The sequence below is a fragment of the Dysidea avara genome, chromosome 6 (assembly GCF_963678975.1).
Source record: "Dysidea avara chromosome 6, odDysAvar1.4, whole genome shotgun sequence".
In the NCBI taxonomy this organism is placed as follows: Eukaryota; Metazoa; Porifera; class Demospongiae; order Dictyoceratida; family Dysideidae; genus Dysidea; species Dysidea avara.
The window spans coordinates 23,422,320-23,441,425 of record NC_089277.1 but is presented as its reverse complement, the minus strand read 5'-3'; the positions used below and the strand labels follow the sequence as shown (position 1 = coordinate 23,441,425).

At 36.8% G+C, this 19,106-nt stretch overlaps 3 protein-coding genes across 4 annotated transcripts in view; 2 read left to right on the top strand and 1 right to left on the bottom strand.

The window, feature by feature from the left end:
* Window positions 1–19,106, bottom strand: part of LOC136258130 (unconventional myosin-VI-like) — a 53,028-nt gene that overhangs the window by 29,046 nt on the left and 4,876 nt on the right. The window contains exons 3-8 of the mRNA XM_066051434.1: window positions 18,299–18,372; window positions 17,646–17,775; window positions 15,870–15,929; window positions 13,765–13,810; window positions 12,734–12,890; window positions 11,720–11,884 (exon numbers count right to left, since the gene is read on the bottom strand). Of these exons, the coding sequence (XP_065907506.1) occupies window positions 11,720–11,884; window positions 12,734–12,890; window positions 13,765–13,810; window positions 15,870–15,929; window positions 17,646–17,775; window positions 18,299–18,372 (632 nt within the window). The remainder of the gene's footprint in view (window positions 1–11,719; window positions 11,885–12,733; window positions 12,891–13,764; window positions 13,811–15,869; window positions 15,930–17,645; window positions 17,776–18,298; window positions 18,373–19,106) is intronic.
* Window positions 1,987–4,639, top strand: LOC136258136 (uncharacterized). Of its 2 annotated transcripts, none has more exons than XM_066051444.1 (2): window positions 1,987–2,065; window positions 3,697–4,639. In XM_066051444.1, the coding sequence occupies exon 2, from the start codon at window positions 3,706–3,708 to the stop codon at window positions 4,468–4,470; it is 765 nt and encodes a 254-aa protein (XP_065907516.1). In that variant the 5' UTR covers window positions 1,987–2,065; window positions 3,697–3,705; the 3' UTR covers window positions 4,471–4,639. The 2 variants fall into 2 exon arrangements, with proteins under 2 accessions (XP_065907516.1, XP_065907515.1); XM_066051443.1 differs by having other exon boundaries at window positions 1,987–2,075.
* On the top strand, window positions 6,943–8,386 carry LOC136258135 (short-chain collagen C4-like). Its single transcript, XM_066051442.1, has 2 exons — window positions 6,943–7,035; window positions 7,435–8,386. Exon 2 carries the CDS (start codon window positions 7,440–7,442, stop codon window positions 8,208–8,210), a length of 771 nt encoding a protein of 256 aa, XP_065907514.1. The 5' UTR covers window positions 6,943–7,035; window positions 7,435–7,439; the 3' UTR covers window positions 8,211–8,386.

Sequence of the window (19,106 nt, the reverse complement as noted above, 5' to 3'; positions counted from 1 at the left end):
ATATAACACTTCTTATTGTTTTACTTTATTTTAACTACTGAAGAAACTACTGAAGACAGTCTTAAGATCATTGGCTATGCTTGGTTACCCATGGTGGTGTGGCCTCTATTGATAGCTCAGACCATACGGCACCCACAAATATTTTAATACATGCCCCCGCCAAGATTAGTCCGGATTACTCCGCATTTAATGGCTTGTAGATGTGGCTGGTTTTTATGCTGTGCACTTGGTCTATCTTTTTGCTGTTTCCCCAGGCCCACCACTATGAGTGTTTGTTGTATGATTGGTAAGCTTTGTGACAACAAAACAGTAATTATCCACACACTTAGATGGCTTCAAGTAGCGTATTGCTTTTAGACAAGGAAGATAACTACTGTTTCCCGCCCTTGTTAGCTAAATAATAGGGTTTAAAATAAGGCTTGATCATTGGACAATGTCCTCAAGATAGTTTAGTTGTATATCGGTGTATCGTATCGGCTTTTAGCAGCAATATCAGCTCCCATTAATATAGTAGAATTGTCTATATCGGCAACCGATACGATATATATCGGTATATCGGTGCAACTCTACTTTTTATCAATATGCTATGGTCATACTCTAGTTGAAAATTCCAAATTTTTCTGTTCACTTGTACAATTTATAGAAGTGTATTTAATTTAAAAAAAACTAATTTAAAAATGAAGTAGGGATCCAAGTGATAAAACTATTGAAATAAAGTAAACAAATGATGGTAGTGCAACATAGTCCAGTGGGAAAATCCCTACATTGACATTAGTTTTGTCACAGACCCCATTCCAGACCACAAGGGTCTGATGCCATGCAAAAAAAAAAGTTTAGCCATAACCAAACTAAAGTATGGTCACTAATCAGATTCAAGAATGCCTCTGACTTAAGGTATTCTATATATTTTAGAACTCACTTTATTCCTTTCATCATCCGACTTATTTACTAGTTAACAGTCTTCGATGTTTCTTTACAGTACCATTATCAGTTTTTTTTGTTTGTTTTTATTCCCCAGGCTAGATGGAATGCCCTTGCCACCACCCCCAGCATTGGCTGTCAAATGCTGGACAGCTGGATAACACTAGCGACAATAAACTACACGAGGGCATCAGCATTGAGCCTGCCCTCGGAATAGGCCAGATCAACGCAAGCAGGTATAGGACAATGTACAGAAGATCGATGTCCCCTCAGGCACATGATGGCAGACCTTAACAGTGAGAAGCAAAGCCTACATCTCAGCCAAAACAAGCATTCAGTAGCAGTAGCCCATCATTGAATCAAGCTTACACACTGATATTATGTAATGTGAGATGTCAAATAAACACTATAAGGCTTTGCATTATACAGTCAAGGCTTTCTATTGCATGGTACCATTCTGAGGTCTGGACTGAGACTACATCGGCATGTCAAAACAGTTACGTTGTTCAATGCCAAAGTATAGGGATTTTCCCACAGAGGTGTGTTGTAATACCATCATTTATCTCTTGTTTCAATAGTTTTTATTACTTGGATCCCTACTTCATTTTTAAATTAATAATTTCCAGTTTGTTTAGTTTTTCATTATAGCTATGATACACTCGTGTGATTGTTCTACATAATAACATGGCTGTTGTGTTAGGGTGACTGCTTTATTAGAGTATCTGGAGTGGTATGACTAACCTACATGATATTTTAAAGGGGTGTGGTTTTTCCATATCTTTGTGTCATCATGCTATCAGTAAGAGGCATGGTCAATATGACTGAATGCAATAAGTATGGCTAGATCATAAAGGGCACGTCACAGTGATCAATGATTATTGATGCTGCCAGAACATGAAGTGGTGTGGTAATTCCTACGTATCTAACAACAGAGAAGGAATATCACAACAAAATGATAAATGTTAGCATGTGAGGCTGGTACAAACTAGCTTACACATTATGATGTCATTGTGTTGTGATAATATCATGCATACATGCAGGAGCGCTCCGCTATAAAAGAAGCAACTTGTTATGCAGCACCACATTTGTTGTAACAAAGTGAATTGTTGTTGCTATAGTGTGGTGACAATTGCAGTTACTATAAGTAAGAAAAGGTACATGTGTGTACAGTAATGTGTGTGCATGTAATATGTGTAAGATATTAACTTACAGTATACGTATGCTTACATCCGTCCTCACACATGCATTTAATATTTTATCCCGCTAAAGTTGCTAAATCCGTAATGTGTACTGTATACGCACTATGCACACACCCTACATGTACATACAGCCTGTACAAACAAACACATATGAACATATGTAGATAACTGCATGTTTTGTATGCATGAAACATAGGCATGTATATACACTAAAATGTACATACAGCATGACAGTATTTGTAGTTGTGGTTACAAGAAAGTATAAGAAATGTATCAAGATGTTGTAATGATGATATGATGTACTGTTATGCTTCTATAACAACAATAAATTTGTTTCCACATAATGAATGAAAAAATGATTCAGGCAGGTTTAATAACTAAATTTCTTTGACGAAACGATGTTGGTGTACACTCACATTTGCATGCAAAGACAAACCAATCTGGTTTCTGAATGTAACTAAAGTAGAAAGCTTGATAAACACAATCAATATTGTTACACACTAGAATGTTCATCTCGCTAATTCTTCACAAGGAAATTTCATGTATAATCTAGTCCCTGGGAACGTACCATTACTAAATAAAGTTACTATATTTGATTTACCACATCCCACACAACAGGTAAGTGAGAAATTCTGCACCTTGTTGACAATAACCTACAAATTTAGTAAATACAACAGCCACACAAGTTTATTAAATTATGAGTGTACAGAGAAAAAGAGATAGCTTTAGGTTTTAGACTGCTGTACATCATACAATGTGTAATACCAAAATAGCCTGTAGGGTATGTAAATGGAACTCTTCCAGTACATTTCAGAGGAGGCTTAATCATTAAACTGTGATACTCAGTCATATACTCTAATAAAACAGTCAGGTGCAGCTGACATAATTCCAGAGAATTTTAATTTCTACTCTGACTTGCCAGGTTGGTACTGCAGAGTCTATGAAACAACACTAATTTGGTGGGCAAATTCTTTAGCCAAAATCTTCAATGAAGAGCTTCACAATGAGGAAAATTCCCTTTTCCACATTTCTTTACACTCCACGAGAAGGCTACAGGAAGCCAATGAATGTAGGGACTTGGAGAATTGTTAACACCAAATCTCTGTTGAATTGGCTGCCAGATAAGTGAGTGCCTGAGAATCCATATGCAGCTAGGAATTTCTTTTGTATCCAACTATTATAATGAACAGTGTGATTCCTCAGAGACAAAAGTATATTTTCTTCTAAAGAGCTAATTTACTAAATGGTGGTGTTCTGTACTCTTGAAAACGTTGTGAGGAAATTTCCAGGTATAAACTTTAGTAAATTACAAGAATCCATGCACATGTCTATAGCCTGCTGTAATAAATTCTCTTGGTCACAATTAAATTGAATGCGTTAAGAAGTATGGTACCGCCCAAGTGCAATGTCATTGTGAAGGATAATGACTCGTTAGCGAAATTGCTGCCACGCACTTTAATTGGAGAGTTTTTTTTGATCGTGTGCACTTGCGAGAAATGATGCTACGCTTGGGCAGTACTGTATACAATGTACGTATGTATGCTCCACACATTATTTGTTTGCAATGCTTTAATAGGTTGACAATATGAAGATTGAAGTATATACTCTTCTGCTGTTTACTACCTTCATTCTCACTGATGCTGTGGAGATGACCAGTGAAGATCCACTAGTTTCCTACCTACTTGCTAGGATACAACAACTGGAGTCAAAGATCATGGTTAGGCCAAACACTAGAGACACAAATGAAGTTGTAGACAAGTCTACCAAACAAAATGAGGTAGCTTCAGCTAATAGCAATGAAAATTGTGCTTGTCCACTAGTTGCTGGAGTCACCTATGTTAGATGGGGTAATTCTACTTGTCCTTATGGAGCAGATACCATCTACTCTGGAGTCGTAGCTGGATCAGCTTATGAACATGAAGGAGCTGCAGTTGATCCACTGTGTTTACCTCATGACCCACAGTATCTCAAGTATCAACCAGGATATCAGAATTGGGTACGACTGTATGGAGCAGAATATCAAACAAAAGGAACTCCACTAGACCACAGTCAAAATCGTAATGTGCCATGTGCAATGTGTCAAGCTAGTGGCCGCACCAGCAAGATGATGATTCCTTCTCATTACAAGTGTCCTCCAGGATGGAATACTGAGTACTACGGCTATCTCATGGCTGGATATCATGCTCACAAAGCAGCTACACAGTTTACTTGTATTGACAGGACCCTTGAACAGATACCAGGCAGTGGAAGTGACACCAATGGAAAACTCTTCCACTTAGTTGAAGCACATTGTGGCCATTTCATCCCTTGTAGTGATAAAGAACTCACTTGTGTAGTGTGTACCAAGTAAAGACTATGTTGGGATAGTCAGTATGCATGGTACAGTATATAAACCATATTGTGTATGACCATTCATACACAGTGCACACAGGCATAAATGTAATTGTAGGTTTACACAAAAAGAAATTGAGATGTACTTTTTTGGTTGATATTATACAAGCATTGGTACCTGCCCTACATGAAGGACCATCATCACATTAACTAAAATTCCTAAACTTAAAAGTTGCTGAGAGGATTATGGGGTGAACCTGATGCGAGATTCTAGTAGCAAGATTTGCAATCAACTGATTCTTCTTATGCTAGTATTACTTAAATGCTAATAAATGTGTACTTGCCAAAACTTGCAGAATGCAAACTAGAACAGAAAGCTATATGATAATTCAACACCTTGCATGGTGATAACCTCACTAACTCTTACCTGACATCTGTGACAATGACACTAGGGGGATTTGTGTAGCCAATGACAAGAATTGATTCCAGAATTAATATGCAAAGACTAGGTAGTCTAGAAACTCTTGTAACTGCTTGTTTGTCAAAGGTCTGCACAACAATAAACAATACAATGGATGCCTAGCTGAGTACCAATAAATTTACAACAACAGGTACGAAGATCTAGACATAAAAATGCAGTAGTAGTTTCAAATCAAGGAAGGTCGTGGTTTTATTTGTGTTAATCCCATAATAGTAGCTATGGTTTTAATTGCTTTCTGTAGTTAGCCTTTTAGTGCATGTGTACATACATACATGAGGGTGTATGTGCTTGAATTTTGTACATAATGATAATTACTGCTTTTGATTGGTGGCTTCAATTATTCTCCTACCTAGTTCTTATCAATGCAATGTCATATGCACAGTAATCAAAGGTCCAGCACTATGTGCAATCTTACACACCACCATAGGGAAAATCAGAAATACTTTGGCTAGGTAGCCAATAATCCTCTGCAAATACTGTGTAGGATGTTTATAATATAATCTGAGACGTAGCTACTGTATAGAACCTAGCACATTCAATCAAAATTTATATAGAAATCTCTTAAGCTTTAAGCAATTTTTGCAGACCACTCAATCATAACAATTAACACAGCGAGACTAATGTAACTGTGTTAATGTCATTCTGTGAACCTGGATCTCTGAAAATCTTTCAAACAGTTATTTTTTGTATTCAGTATAACTTGATTATATTCTTCAGTTGTTAATTACAGAAACAACACTGTTATGTTGAAAAGCTGAGCTATCTATGTCTAATTGTATTTTTCTTTACTTTTCCTTTTATCATCAAATATCAGTATCATCAAATATCAGTGCATGCACGGAGACAAACGATTTGTGCAATCTGTCCTACATTTACAGTACAGTCCACATATGTACAACTTCCCATTACCACATGTGTTGCCGCCCAATAACGTGGCATGCAGCATGTGGCATTTTCCACATGTGGAACATTACTACACCTGTGCCATGCAAGGTACATGTTTACAACACTGGCCAGGTGTATCTTAAAACTACAGTTATGTCCTCAATCACAAGCCGAAGCCTATTCGGCTGATAAACACTGTAAGTTACTGTGTGAGTTTACTTTACTGGTTTTGTAAGTGCATTAATAGTATGTAAGCCAAGCATCTAAAAAAAACACTTCTGTCATTATTTTTTCATCTCATTCACTCCTTGATGAAGTTCCTCAGATGACATAGTAGAATCAGGCAAGCAGTAGTAGAGGATGACTACAAGGTGGTGTGGTGGAGGTTTTCAATTGTATAGATGCCAAAAAGTATTGTTGGATTGTTGTTCTGTCTACCTTTGTCCAATGGACATCTCGAAAGAGTGGTATTCACAACTGCAGTTCATAAAGAATGATCATCATATAATCTTACTAAGAACAGGTTTGATCAACAGCTTCAGGTTGATAGTTGTGGTCCACCAATTGATCAATGAGATCCTTCAAATACCACTTCAGAATGGTATACGGACAGAACAAGGAGAGTTACTGCTACTACAGAAGATCTATAATGTCCCAAGCCAATTAGATTTTGCTTCTATTCCATCCATAGGTGGGATTACTAAATAAGCCATACCTTGTTTAGAAAAACATAGAGACCTTGCCCTGTGCCATGACAAGAGTTATCTTACTGTATGTACCTTACATACATATAAACAGGTGGTATGCATGGTCCTACAGCGGCCACGCTATGTACATCAATATAGCCATGTACAATGTATGATATTAAGTAACTTCTTAATTGTTGTGTACAGAATTTGTCACCCGACTGAGACTCACTTCATGGTGTGTGGTAATCACAATTTAATGGTGCTAGTCTTATACACATTTGTACATGTATACTGCTAGCACACACTGCATAGTACATCATAGTATGTGATGTCACATGATACAGTGCATGCAACGATGTACTGCATGCACTGCAGTTAACCAGTATGGTTGGACTACTATAAAAGACCTGTAGCTGCAATACCACTGCCATTTTTGCAGTCCTAAAAGGAGAGTTTTGCATTGTACAATTGATTGGCATTGACAGTTTTACAAACCCTACCTTCTGTCCTACAACACAGAAAGTTCATTGTAAGCAAATGATGCAGAGTATATACGTATGTACGTAGGTAACAAAGCTGTTGGTACGTATCATATGATTTACAAAGTAGCATATATGTATCTGTGACTTGTGTATGTATATCATATGTATATATGTCAGCTAGATATCTACAACTATTTGCATATTGACAGATGTACAAATATGGCTGAGTATAATCTATAGCAATGTGCGTAAGTCTTAGCAGCCATTCCTACATGTAACTTCTGCAAGACAATTCTTACAAATGAACTTATGTGTATAGATGGCATGTTCTTATTAAGAATTATTACATAAGTTCAGTAGTATTGCATTAATTAGTTGTACAGGTGCACAATATGCTGTTTAACTATGCTCAATGCTCACTGAGTTGAATTATTACATGTATGTAGGTAACATGAAGACCAAGACATTTGTTCTCTTCATTTTAACCACATTCCTCGTCACTGATGCTGCAGAGGTGACTGATGAAGATATCAATTCTCCACTAGTCTCTTACCTACTTGCTAGGATAGAACAACTTGAGTCAAAGATGATGGACAAACCAAGTATTAGGAAGACAAGTGAGATTGTCGAGAAGTCTACTGAACAAAATGCTGTAGCTGCTAGTAATGAAAAGTGTACCTGTCCACCAGCTGGTGTAGTCACCTATGTTAGATGGGGTAATTCTACTTGTCCCTATGGAGCAGATACCATCTACTCTGGAGTTGTAGCTGGATCATCTTATGGAGATGAAGGAGCTGCAGTTGATCCACTGTGTTTACCTCATAACCCACAATACCTTAAATCACATGCAGGTTATCAGAACTTAGTACCACTTTACGGAGCAGAATATGAAACAGCCTCTATCAGCCCAATAAATCATGCTCATAATCGTAACGTTCCTTGTGCACTCTGCCAGGCTTATGGACGTACTAACAAGATAATGATCCCTTCTCGTTATGAGTGTCCTCCAGGATGGAATACTGAATACTATGGCTACCTTATGGCTGGACATCATGGTCACACAGCAGCTACACAATTTACATGTGTGGACAGAAGTTTAGAGCAAGTTCCAGGTAGTGGAGCAAATACTGATGGATATCTCTTCTACACAGTTGAAGCTCATTGTAATCACTTCATTCCTTGTAGTGATAAAGAACTCACTTGTGTAGTGTGTACCAAATAAGAATCACTACTGCTGGACAAACGATTATAGCACAAACATATGCAAACACTCCTAGGTCAAAAGAACACACTTTACTGTGTATATAAATGTCGTACATACAATCAGTGCACTATTATGCTCCATTACTGATGCACATATTAATTGTTTTGTTTTACTGGGACAAAACATAGTTTAGTAATCAGGACTACATGAGTTGCATGCTAAGGATCATACAAGCTTGTCATCATTTAAGATGTGGAAGTAGACTTGAGAAGCTTACGTAGGTAAAGATTGTCTACTATGTGGTACAGTTGGCTTCAGTGCACAGACTGCACACAAGCACAATTATGTTTCTAGGCAGGTGTCCAATTCAGTAAAGGAAAGCCAGAGTCAAATGATATGAAATACGCAAGTACAAGGTGCTACCTTTACAAATATACGAAGTTGTATACAACTTAATTCAAGTATGAAATTCACAGGTGGTCCACAAATATTTTTGGTTTCATGGTCCTACCTTTCGCTCATACACATTTTTATTACACTGCCCAATGTAATGTAAGAATGTAAATGAACATATTACAAGCAAATAATAGATTATCGAAAAAAGCATATGGTACATACAGTATTTAATAGTTATACCACGGCTGCGAGGGATTTGCTGATATATATACCCAAAGCCCAAGGGTTGCGGGTATATATATCAGCAAATACCAAGCAGCCGTGGTATAAGTGCAGGGATGTGCCCACAATGGTCGGCAGTGGTCGGGACCAACCACCACTCAGATAAAATAGCCACCACTCAACCAAAAATAACCACCACTATTACTCACCATTCAGTACAAATGCACCACTAACTTCTGTAATTATAGCCATCCTAAACCTCAAGTCTGTTTTATAGCCACCACTATTCTAAACCTGGGCACATCCCTGTAAGTGATATATATCACTTGGGGCGCACTCACCTAATAGGTGAAAGAACTGACGAGAACTCATCCTGTTTGTTTTATACAGTAGCATCTGAAGATCGATCATGGTTTTAATAGCGTGGGCTAATAGCCATCAGAACGTTATCCATACGTTAAAACATCATTAATACGTTACTATGCTTCAACACACAATGTTATAAAAAATGCGATTTTGGAATGGAGTTCATATTGTTAACATTTTATTACTAAGCTAAGCCAACTAACTTTGCTACTGGGACAGTAAGTTATTGTATTAAGTTAAGTAGTTAGGACTGTAAGTTACTAACCTATTTCAGTGTAGCAGTAGTAGTTTAGCCATTCCGTGGTCTGTTCAAAGGCTGATACGCAGTGGGTAGAAATATGCATCCATGATTGCCCCAAAAAATTATTTTGTGCCTTCATTATGCTTTACTAACAACCACTTAGCAAATACTGTATACTCAGCTTAGCTACCACTACAAAAAGAAATCCCACAATACAAAGCTCTATGTTGCTCAATATAATGAGTCAAAGCGTATCGTTTCTTTGACCAGGCTGGGCATCAAAGTCATTGGCAAACCGCTTTCCCATGACATGTACATACACACCACAAGTAAGTCATTGACAATATCTTGATATTTCCAGGGCATTACGTGAGTTAAACCCTGAGCGGCACCTTTGAACACCCACGCTAAAGTGGTATATATGGTACATACACACCACAACACTATAAATGACTAAATAACTGGTCACATGAAACTGACGCATGAATATATATTGCCACTTGTGTCATTGCATGGTTGCACAACTAAAATGGTGCCCAATGGAAAACTACCAAAAACAAATCTACTGGATGAACTTGTTGCTTTTTCATTGTACAGCAGACCCTTGCTTATCCAAAATTGGAAATGACTGTTCGGTTAGAATATTTTGAGTGCAAGAGTATGTTCTATTAGAAAATTTTAACAGAACTCTGTACAGAAATGTTTATGTACTGTATGGGCAGTTGTACAAGCAATCAAACACTTTACCATTACCTGAGACACTCAGATAACTGAGAGCCCACTGTATTGCATATAGTGTACGGCTTGTAGGAGCACTACGTTATATGCAGTTCACAATTTGCTTTATAGAGTTTTATACACACACTGCATGGTTTGAGTCATACATATGTATGAACACGCCTAGTACTGTAGATACAAAATTGTACAGATTCCAAAAATGATGTTTCTTCTGGATCCTTAATTCATTTCCAATTTTAAATTATCCTAGTATAACATACAGGCAATTTTAACGAAGTTTGGAATTTTCAACTAGAGTACGGACCATAGCACATCGATAAAAAGTACTGAAACAAGCTGGAGTAATGCACAATATTAATTCACAGTAAAACAATAAGAAGTATTATAAGTTTGGAATTTTCAACTAGAGTACGGACCATAGCACATCGATAAAAAGTACTGAAACAAGCTGGAGTAGTGCACAATATTAATTCACAGTAAAACAATAAGAAGTGTTATATCCCTACTGTGCATTTCCATTATGTTATCTTGAGCACAGTAGGGATATAACACTTCTTATTGTTTTACTATGATTTAATATCGTGCACTACTCCAGCTTGTTCCAGTACTTTTTATTGATGTGCTATGGTCCCTACTCTAGTGGAAAATTCCAAATTTTTCTATATACTTGTCTTTTTACCAATGTATACTGAAAGTATTATGAATAAGTTTCCTGAGCTACAAGCAGTTGTGTATGATCATTCTCCACTGATTATTGCAATAGCAGAATCTTGGTGTACCAGTTTCACAGACAATGCTGAGCTCTGCTTAAATGGTTACAAGCTTTTTTGTGACAATCGACCATCTGCAGTTGGTCGTGGGGTTTTGTTTTAAGTACATTCTTCGCTGTCAGCTATTCCATGTAAGGTTCTATCTAATGTAGGTTTGAAAATTCCTTGTGGTGTTTAGTCATGCTTTCCTCCACTGAAGTTCTCCTTGTTGGTGTCGTTTATAGAGCTCCATCTTCATCTAACATAAATAATCAAAAACTATTATCCATCATTGGTAGACTTCACGAGCTAGTCAACTTTACTTAGCTTCTAATTATAGGAGACTTTAATTTTCCAACTATCAATTGGGCTGAAAATTATTGTCGTGGTATTAAGAAGAAAGCAAAGAATTGTTCTACAAGGTGAGAAATGGTTGGAACTAAAAGTAGCTTAGCATTCGGCTGTTCATTGGCCAAAAAGCGGCTTAAAACTTTAGAGTTCTATAGGCGTAAATGAAGGAACGTTATTTCACAAAACTTTGTAAAGTTTTTTTACACTGTTCAAGACAGTCTTTTAGTCCAGCATGTTGCCAGTAGTACACGCCACAGACAGGGCCAACAACCTTCACTTTTTGATTTGATTTTTACCCTTGACCTGAACTCTGTTGATCAAGTCACGCATCTATTCCCTCTAGGTATTGTATGAATACCCTAGCGTAACATACAGGTATATATGTACACTTGTACATATTTCACATGTAAAAGTGTACATACATTTGTGTGGACTGCACCATACAAAAATACTAACAGACTTACACTGAAGGTGGTGTTCCCATCAAGTTTTAGTGCATTTCTCAGTTTAGCTGGTGCTCCAGCTAACAGTTGATAGAAGACGTGATAGTTCCTCTCCTCAGCTTGTTGACTACATATACGTGACTTCTCCAGCAAGTAATGTGACACAAAACCTCCAATGACTGCCAACTATATGACATGTACATATTAACAGCACTTCAATACATTAAACAAAGATTTCATTAAGTACTGTATTTACTTGGATGAACGCTGCAGCATTTATTACCCTAGTTCCAAAAATTGATGCGGCACCTATTTAAAATCAGCCACCACTCGATGCTCAAAAACAACGTTAAAGCCTTTATTTTTGAAATTGATTGTGGCACCACTTAAGTGCAGTTACTATTGAAGGCGCGGCATTTAACCAAGTAAATACAGTACATATTTAGTATAGCTATGGTGAACCCTCTAGCTATAACATCAAATACATACGTAAATGATTTACTGTACAGAAAGTAGTGCATTTTAAATAGGCACACTCGTTATCTGAAACAATCTGATGTAACAATGACCATTCATTTCATGTACAGTGTAGAATTTTTTTTTTTTTTTACCGGTGATGTGTGTTCTATTAGAGTATTAAGTGGAACACTGTGTACCCTGTGCATGCATAATAAACAAAACCACTTATCTGATTGTCAATTCTATACTCTAAAGGAACAGTGGTGCTCAGATAACTGAAGATATGGTACCAAATTTGAATAAACATTGCAAACACCATATGCTATTTTTCATGTCACATACATGCTCTCGCATTCTGTAAGGCTATATTATTAGTGATCATTGTATCACCATAGTATCCCATTATGTGTCAGTGAACTACAGTAGTTGGCCACAAACTATTCATTCCTATCCTGTATTTTAAAATAGAACGCACGTGACTGTTCTATTAGAGAGTTTCAATTATTTGTAATAACGGGTTAATAATTATCTCATCAACATCTACTGTTTGTACACACTATATCATCAACACCACACCTTATCACTATAGTGTATCTCCACAAATTTGCCAAATCTACTGCTATTATTGTTTCTCATGGTCTTGGCATTACCAAACGATTCCAGTAGTGGATTAGCCTCCACAATACGCTTCTCTATCACTCCAGCACTGGCCCCATATGACTCCGTCAAATATCTACAAAATGCATGAATGGTTATAGCATGCATACACATACACCTGCATGGGGTACATACAGTGGCAATTTACTATTAAGTAGTTACGCAATGAATAATTTATTTAACAGAATGCCAAAAGTGATACTATGGCCTTTCAAGAGAGAACGGTGATACATGTTAGAGCCAGAGAAGTATCTTATCAATAGTAGAGGTGTACCAGTATAAATATTGGTAAATCGATAAAAAGTTGACTTTTTAGCAGATATTTTACTTAAGTACTATATTTACACATATTAAAAATGGCTGATCTTGTGGTAAAGCATGAGGCTTCAAATGCCATCCTTTTATAATGGCAAAAGGTGCAAGCCCCAAGTAAGACAGGACTTTTCAATCACTTCTTTTCACAATTTTTTCCATTTTTAACATAACGCTTTTGAAGACCACTTTTTAAAGTCTTTTTATTTTTTTTTAAACTTATTGTAGTATTCATACTAAAAACCTTTTACGTACATCCAGTACTAAACAATATCAGTATCAATAATGCTGTAGCCAACATTATTGGTTATCAGGAAATTTAGTATACTTCTAATCAATAGTTCTATACTTTTTTCTTTAGTGCTTTATACAACGAAGCTCAGAGATTGCTCTCCATTTGAGTTGGCCAACATGTACTCTTTACCTTCACACATTTCAAACAAGTAGCCTTTTGAATACAGTGACACAATACGATTTTTGTGTTGTAAGTAGAGTATGATGTATTAGAGTAAAGACATCTGCTATTGATACATAAATCTGAGATGAGTACTTTTTTAACTGTACACCTCCACACTTACACAACATACATGTAAGCATGATATGTATGTACTGATGGTCTGAAACACATACTGTGTTACCTCAAAATGTACTTGGTAGACTCCGTTTTTCCAGCACCACTTTCTCCTAAATAGTACATACAGAATATAGTACATAATACACTGTATACATGTATGTGCATGATACTAGGGCTGGGACGAAGCTTCAAATGTTTCGTGGGTTCGAAAGTTTCAAGTTATAAAAGTATCCTTCGAAGCTTTGTAATCCATGAAAGAATTACAAATAAACATCATTATCTTTATTGCAGCTGCTTATTCATCTTGCGTGATCAATGCTTGTCTTGGCAATTGATCTTCGTGTGATATGCCCACTTTTAAACCATCGCAGTTTAGATTGCTATGTAGTTATAGCCTTAAAATACTTTATAATGTGTCTTATAGATAACGTATGGAAAAAGTACGTTTATGGAAAATACAGTACACTGCACTGAGTTCAGCACTTACGCAAAGTACAGGTACAATTCATACATGTGTATAAACATATAGTATGTATTATCAACACTGTGGTGAGATAAATTAATAGTCAAGTTGCCAAGAAAGGATGGGTGTGACAGCTAGTGTATGGCAATGCAGGTATTTCTGACGGTTGGAAGACAATAACTCTAGTTATGCACACATAATAAAGAAAGAGAAAAATCCTTAAAATGTCATGACGGGTTGGCAGCACACAGGATTATGCCTTGCTGCTAACTTAATTAATTGTTACCCATTGAGCTATATACACATTGTTAGAAAGCTGATATGATTACGTGTGCTGTCAGAAGAGGTTTCAATTTCAGTTTCACCTTCAGTATACGTAGCTGCTTACCATAATAGAAGGATATGTACTTAGACAATATAATAGCATTTAACGCTGGCCCAATCACATTGTTGCAATGTAAATCATACACACTGGTTATATCAACCCAGTTCCCCTGTTGATTTAGGCTTGTGCTGTGTTGGCATATCTACTTCACTCCTGAACGCTTTATTCTCCATACTAGGCTTGAGCCTATTACCGTATAGCGGGTTTTTATCACGAGGACTTTAATCTCGCGTTTTGAGAACTTCGCAATATTAAAATTTGCGACATATTTTATCGCGTGGAGATTTGTTTATCGTGAGATTTTTAGCGTCTGTAAACTGTCATGTTGGAACATTCAACAACAAACCAGGTGCTTGTTTGCACATAACAGCTTGCTGATTGTTTTGTAACGGCTTGATCAGTTGCTCATTCCCCTACACAACACGTGTTTCTTCACCAAACATCGCTGAATGTGAATGCCCTACCCGTTTCCTAGTGAACTTCAAGCGCCTGCATCAATTCATCGTGGATACAAGCATAGATACAAAGAAACACAGCAAACATAACAAATTTCACTGCTTTCCATCTTGTACGCGAATACTTATTACAACGAGTAATAAATTTGCGCGAGAAATTTAATGTCGCGAATTTGTCACCTCGCGAGATTAAGTGTCGTATGATTTTATGTTCGCAAGTAAATTTGTCTGTGAGAAAAACCCGCTATACGGTAGCCTGTTATGCTTTTGAGCAGTGCTCAAAAATCCAGTCTATTATGTCCAAAATTATGCTCTCAAAATCAAGATTATGCTCAAGAGATGACTGTTTTATTAGAGTATATCTGCATTTCCTGACTGCTGTATTAGGGTAAGTGACTGCTCTATTAGAGTATCTCAAAATGCAGCAATAATGTGCAGTATGTTCATGTTGTGCAGTATTTTTGGTGCGCGCACATTGCACGTTCTATTCTTGAAAATCATCCTATTATGTTGACATAATGTTTAACGTTTTGCTAGCCTATTATGCTTGAAATTATGCCGGCATAATTGACGCAAGCCTACTCCATACCATCTCATAACCGGTGTCAAGTTAAAATATGCAATGGAAATATGTATAAGTTAACACACTAGTGTATATAAGCACATGTATACATACATACATACATACATACATACATACATACATACATACATACATACATACATACATACATACATACATACATAAATACATACATACATACATACATACATACATATCCTGTATGTAAATGCAAAAAAAAACAAAAAAAAAACAAGAAAACTATTACGTACAGTGACAAGAAGATATCAACATAACAACTTACCACTGACAATAATGGACTGACTGGTCTTCATGGCCCTCATCTCCCTGTAAGCTTTGTCAGCTACATCAACCATATACAGCATAGGTAATAGCATATAACAATCATTACAAAGTATAGCTACGTTTAGTATGTACATGTAGTGTAGATAGATTAATATTATACACATGCGTACATGTACAAATGCACAACTGACTTGTCTAGTATTAAATCCCTAGGTAAGTACTGCTGACAAGGCTGACACACTGACCCAAAATAGTGCTGTAATCTGGATGGTTGACCTGGCTTAATTGAAACGAGGTGTGCATCAAGTGCCAAATTGCGGCAGATATGTACTAAGCTCAGTATAACTTTGGGCATGCGAAGTTGTATGCAAGAAGATGCGAAGGGATCTACCGGATTTAGACACAGTCTTTCTCAGTTACCTGAATCTCAGTAATCCATGACATGTCAAATATCCAAAGACCAAAACCGACTGTTCAATTAGAGCATTTTACTGTAAGTGTGCATTATATTGGAGTAATTGAACAAAGTCCATACATTCTATGTGGTTCAGTGGTCCAACATGAGTACTTCCTTAGCACACAAAGAAATTTGGAATTTTCAACTAGAGTAGGGACCATAGCACATTGATAAAAAGTACTGAAAAAAGTTGGAGTAGTGCACGATATTAAATCAAAGTAAAATAATAAGAAGTGTTATATCCCTACTGTGTTCTTCCTTGTGGTATCATGAGCACAGTAGGGATATAACACTTCTTATTGTTTTACTGTGATTTAATATCGTGCACTGCTTGTTTCAGTACTTTTTATAAATGTGCTATGGTCCCTACTCCAGTTGAAAATTCCAATTATTTTGTGTATTTGTTTGTTAACGTTTTTGTAAAATAAAAATTATTATGGTTGGTGAACCCACACATACTGCATCAAATGAAAGAAATGGCGCCGTGCGTCCCAGCTACCAATCATCGTCTGAAAAGTGAAGTATCCATTACACTTTGTTGCTAGCTATGTTCAACCCATTACATAGCATTACGAATCAAGAACTGTTCGAAAAGCACCACTGCAATCAAAGTACATAGTCACTATGGAAAATACAGACGATTTCCATTACGAAGGGAAGCCATCACGTGCTACTGCCAAATCGACACTTTTCGCTGTCAGCAAAGATGAATGGGACACAAAGGAGGACACTGGTAAGTCCACGAAGAATGCAATGTAATGCCAAAGGCATGTGTCCGGCTAAAGCGACGTTAAACAATGAAAAAACCAAGTCCATAGCCTTAGCTGTTACCGAGTTACGTTTGTCTGAAGGCATCAGTCAGTCAGTCAGGCAGTCAGTCAGTAGAAAATTCTGTGTAATATTTTTTTTCTTAAATTCCATAGCAACTTGTTGAAAATGTTTTGGGTCGATCTGAAGGCTTGTTTGGGTTTAGTTTTACCTAACCATTACTGCATCATCGTCATAAGGGAAAGGTTAGGCCGTGAGGCTGGGTTTTGGGTGATGTTTTTTCATGTGCAACGCCTTTGTGGTCCCTACTACAGTGGAACCTCTCTTAAATGACTCTCTGAATTAAGGAAACCTCTGTACTAAGGACAAAGGATTTTGGTCCCAACAGGTCCAACTCCATACATTTTACCTCTAAAAGAGGAAAACCTCTATATTACAACCAAAAATTTTTGGTCCTTAAGTGTCCGTTATTGAGAGGTTCCACTGTATACAGCACTATTGCACTATATGATAATGTACGTACAGTAAGCATCACACACTGTGACTAACCGATAGCAAAAATATGAGGCGGCAGTACACCAATAGACTTTCCATTGTACCGCTTGATAACATCTGATGAATACAACTTGCCAATATCACGATAAGGGTTGACTGCTAACAATATATTAGCCACATAGGTCTGTGGGGAAACACACATCATAATACATAAATTGCTGTGCACTGTACTACAGTAACTGTCAAAGCAATACTGTACAGTAGCGTATACTGTACAATACTGTACATCCATGTATACAAAGCCTGACATGTGATCTCTGGCATTCCATTTAACTGAACATCAAACTGATAATTCTATTAGAGTACTTTAACTTTACTGCACAGCCTGTAACTTAGAGAAGATGCAGTCACAACTGCTTCAGTGTAGCCTTAGGTGGCCCCCACAGATTTGGATAACTGTTTAGGGGTTGTTGTCACATTCATTTGAAACATTTGCTTCCATGTTATCAATAAGTACAACCGTGTGTATTAATGTGTCCTAAATATCAAGGTGTTCAAGGTCAGTTTACATGTTAAGGAATAATTTGGGACCATTACCAAATATCCCAACTACACAGTTGACCTCTCATAGTCAAGTGTCCTGATTTACTGCATATTAAACACATTAAACAAAACTTTCTTCAAGTATTGTAACTCTACACACTCACATAAATCAAATCCTTCTTGTATCTGACTCGGAGGTTGTTCAGTAATGTTGCCTCATTCAGGTACATCAAAGAGCCTGTTTGTGGAGAAACAAAATTAATGAACGTACATGTAACACACAGCACAGTAAAATGTATGGACAGTGTATAATAATACACTACATAGGATATACATATAGTCACTGTTCCTGACACCATCTTTGTACACTACTTTTCAAACTACATGTAAACGTATGCATTACTAATGTGAATATCTTTATTTAAAAATCTCATTGTAGTACAATACATCGATCTGTATTATTCATAATAATTGTATGCATTGGATCTTTCCTCTCGTTTGATAAAAAAGTGATGGGCCATTCCTACTAGAGCATGTTGCATAAACTACTCTCAATCATTTACTACTCGTGAGAAATACGTATGTTTGAAGCTTCTATGACTCATGTGAGGTTTGTGTTATCACTATGACGATTTTTATCACTTCTGGAACTGTTAATTGCAACTGCATTGACAGTTACATTATCCAAATTTCACTGCTTGATTTAACCACTTGCCATTACGTGTATGCTCTATTAGAGTAACTGTATGAAGTCCTGAATTGAACAAGAGTGCTTCACCCAAAAGATCACTTTATGTCTAAAATTCTGCAGCATACTATTTTTTGAATAATGAAGTGTGCAGTTACTGGTATCCATTTCGTATACAGTGCAGTATATATCACTACGTATGTATATATGTATGCAGTGACAGCATGTCCAACGATGTACTATAATAGCAGATACAAAAATAATATTTTAGCACTTATTTCCTG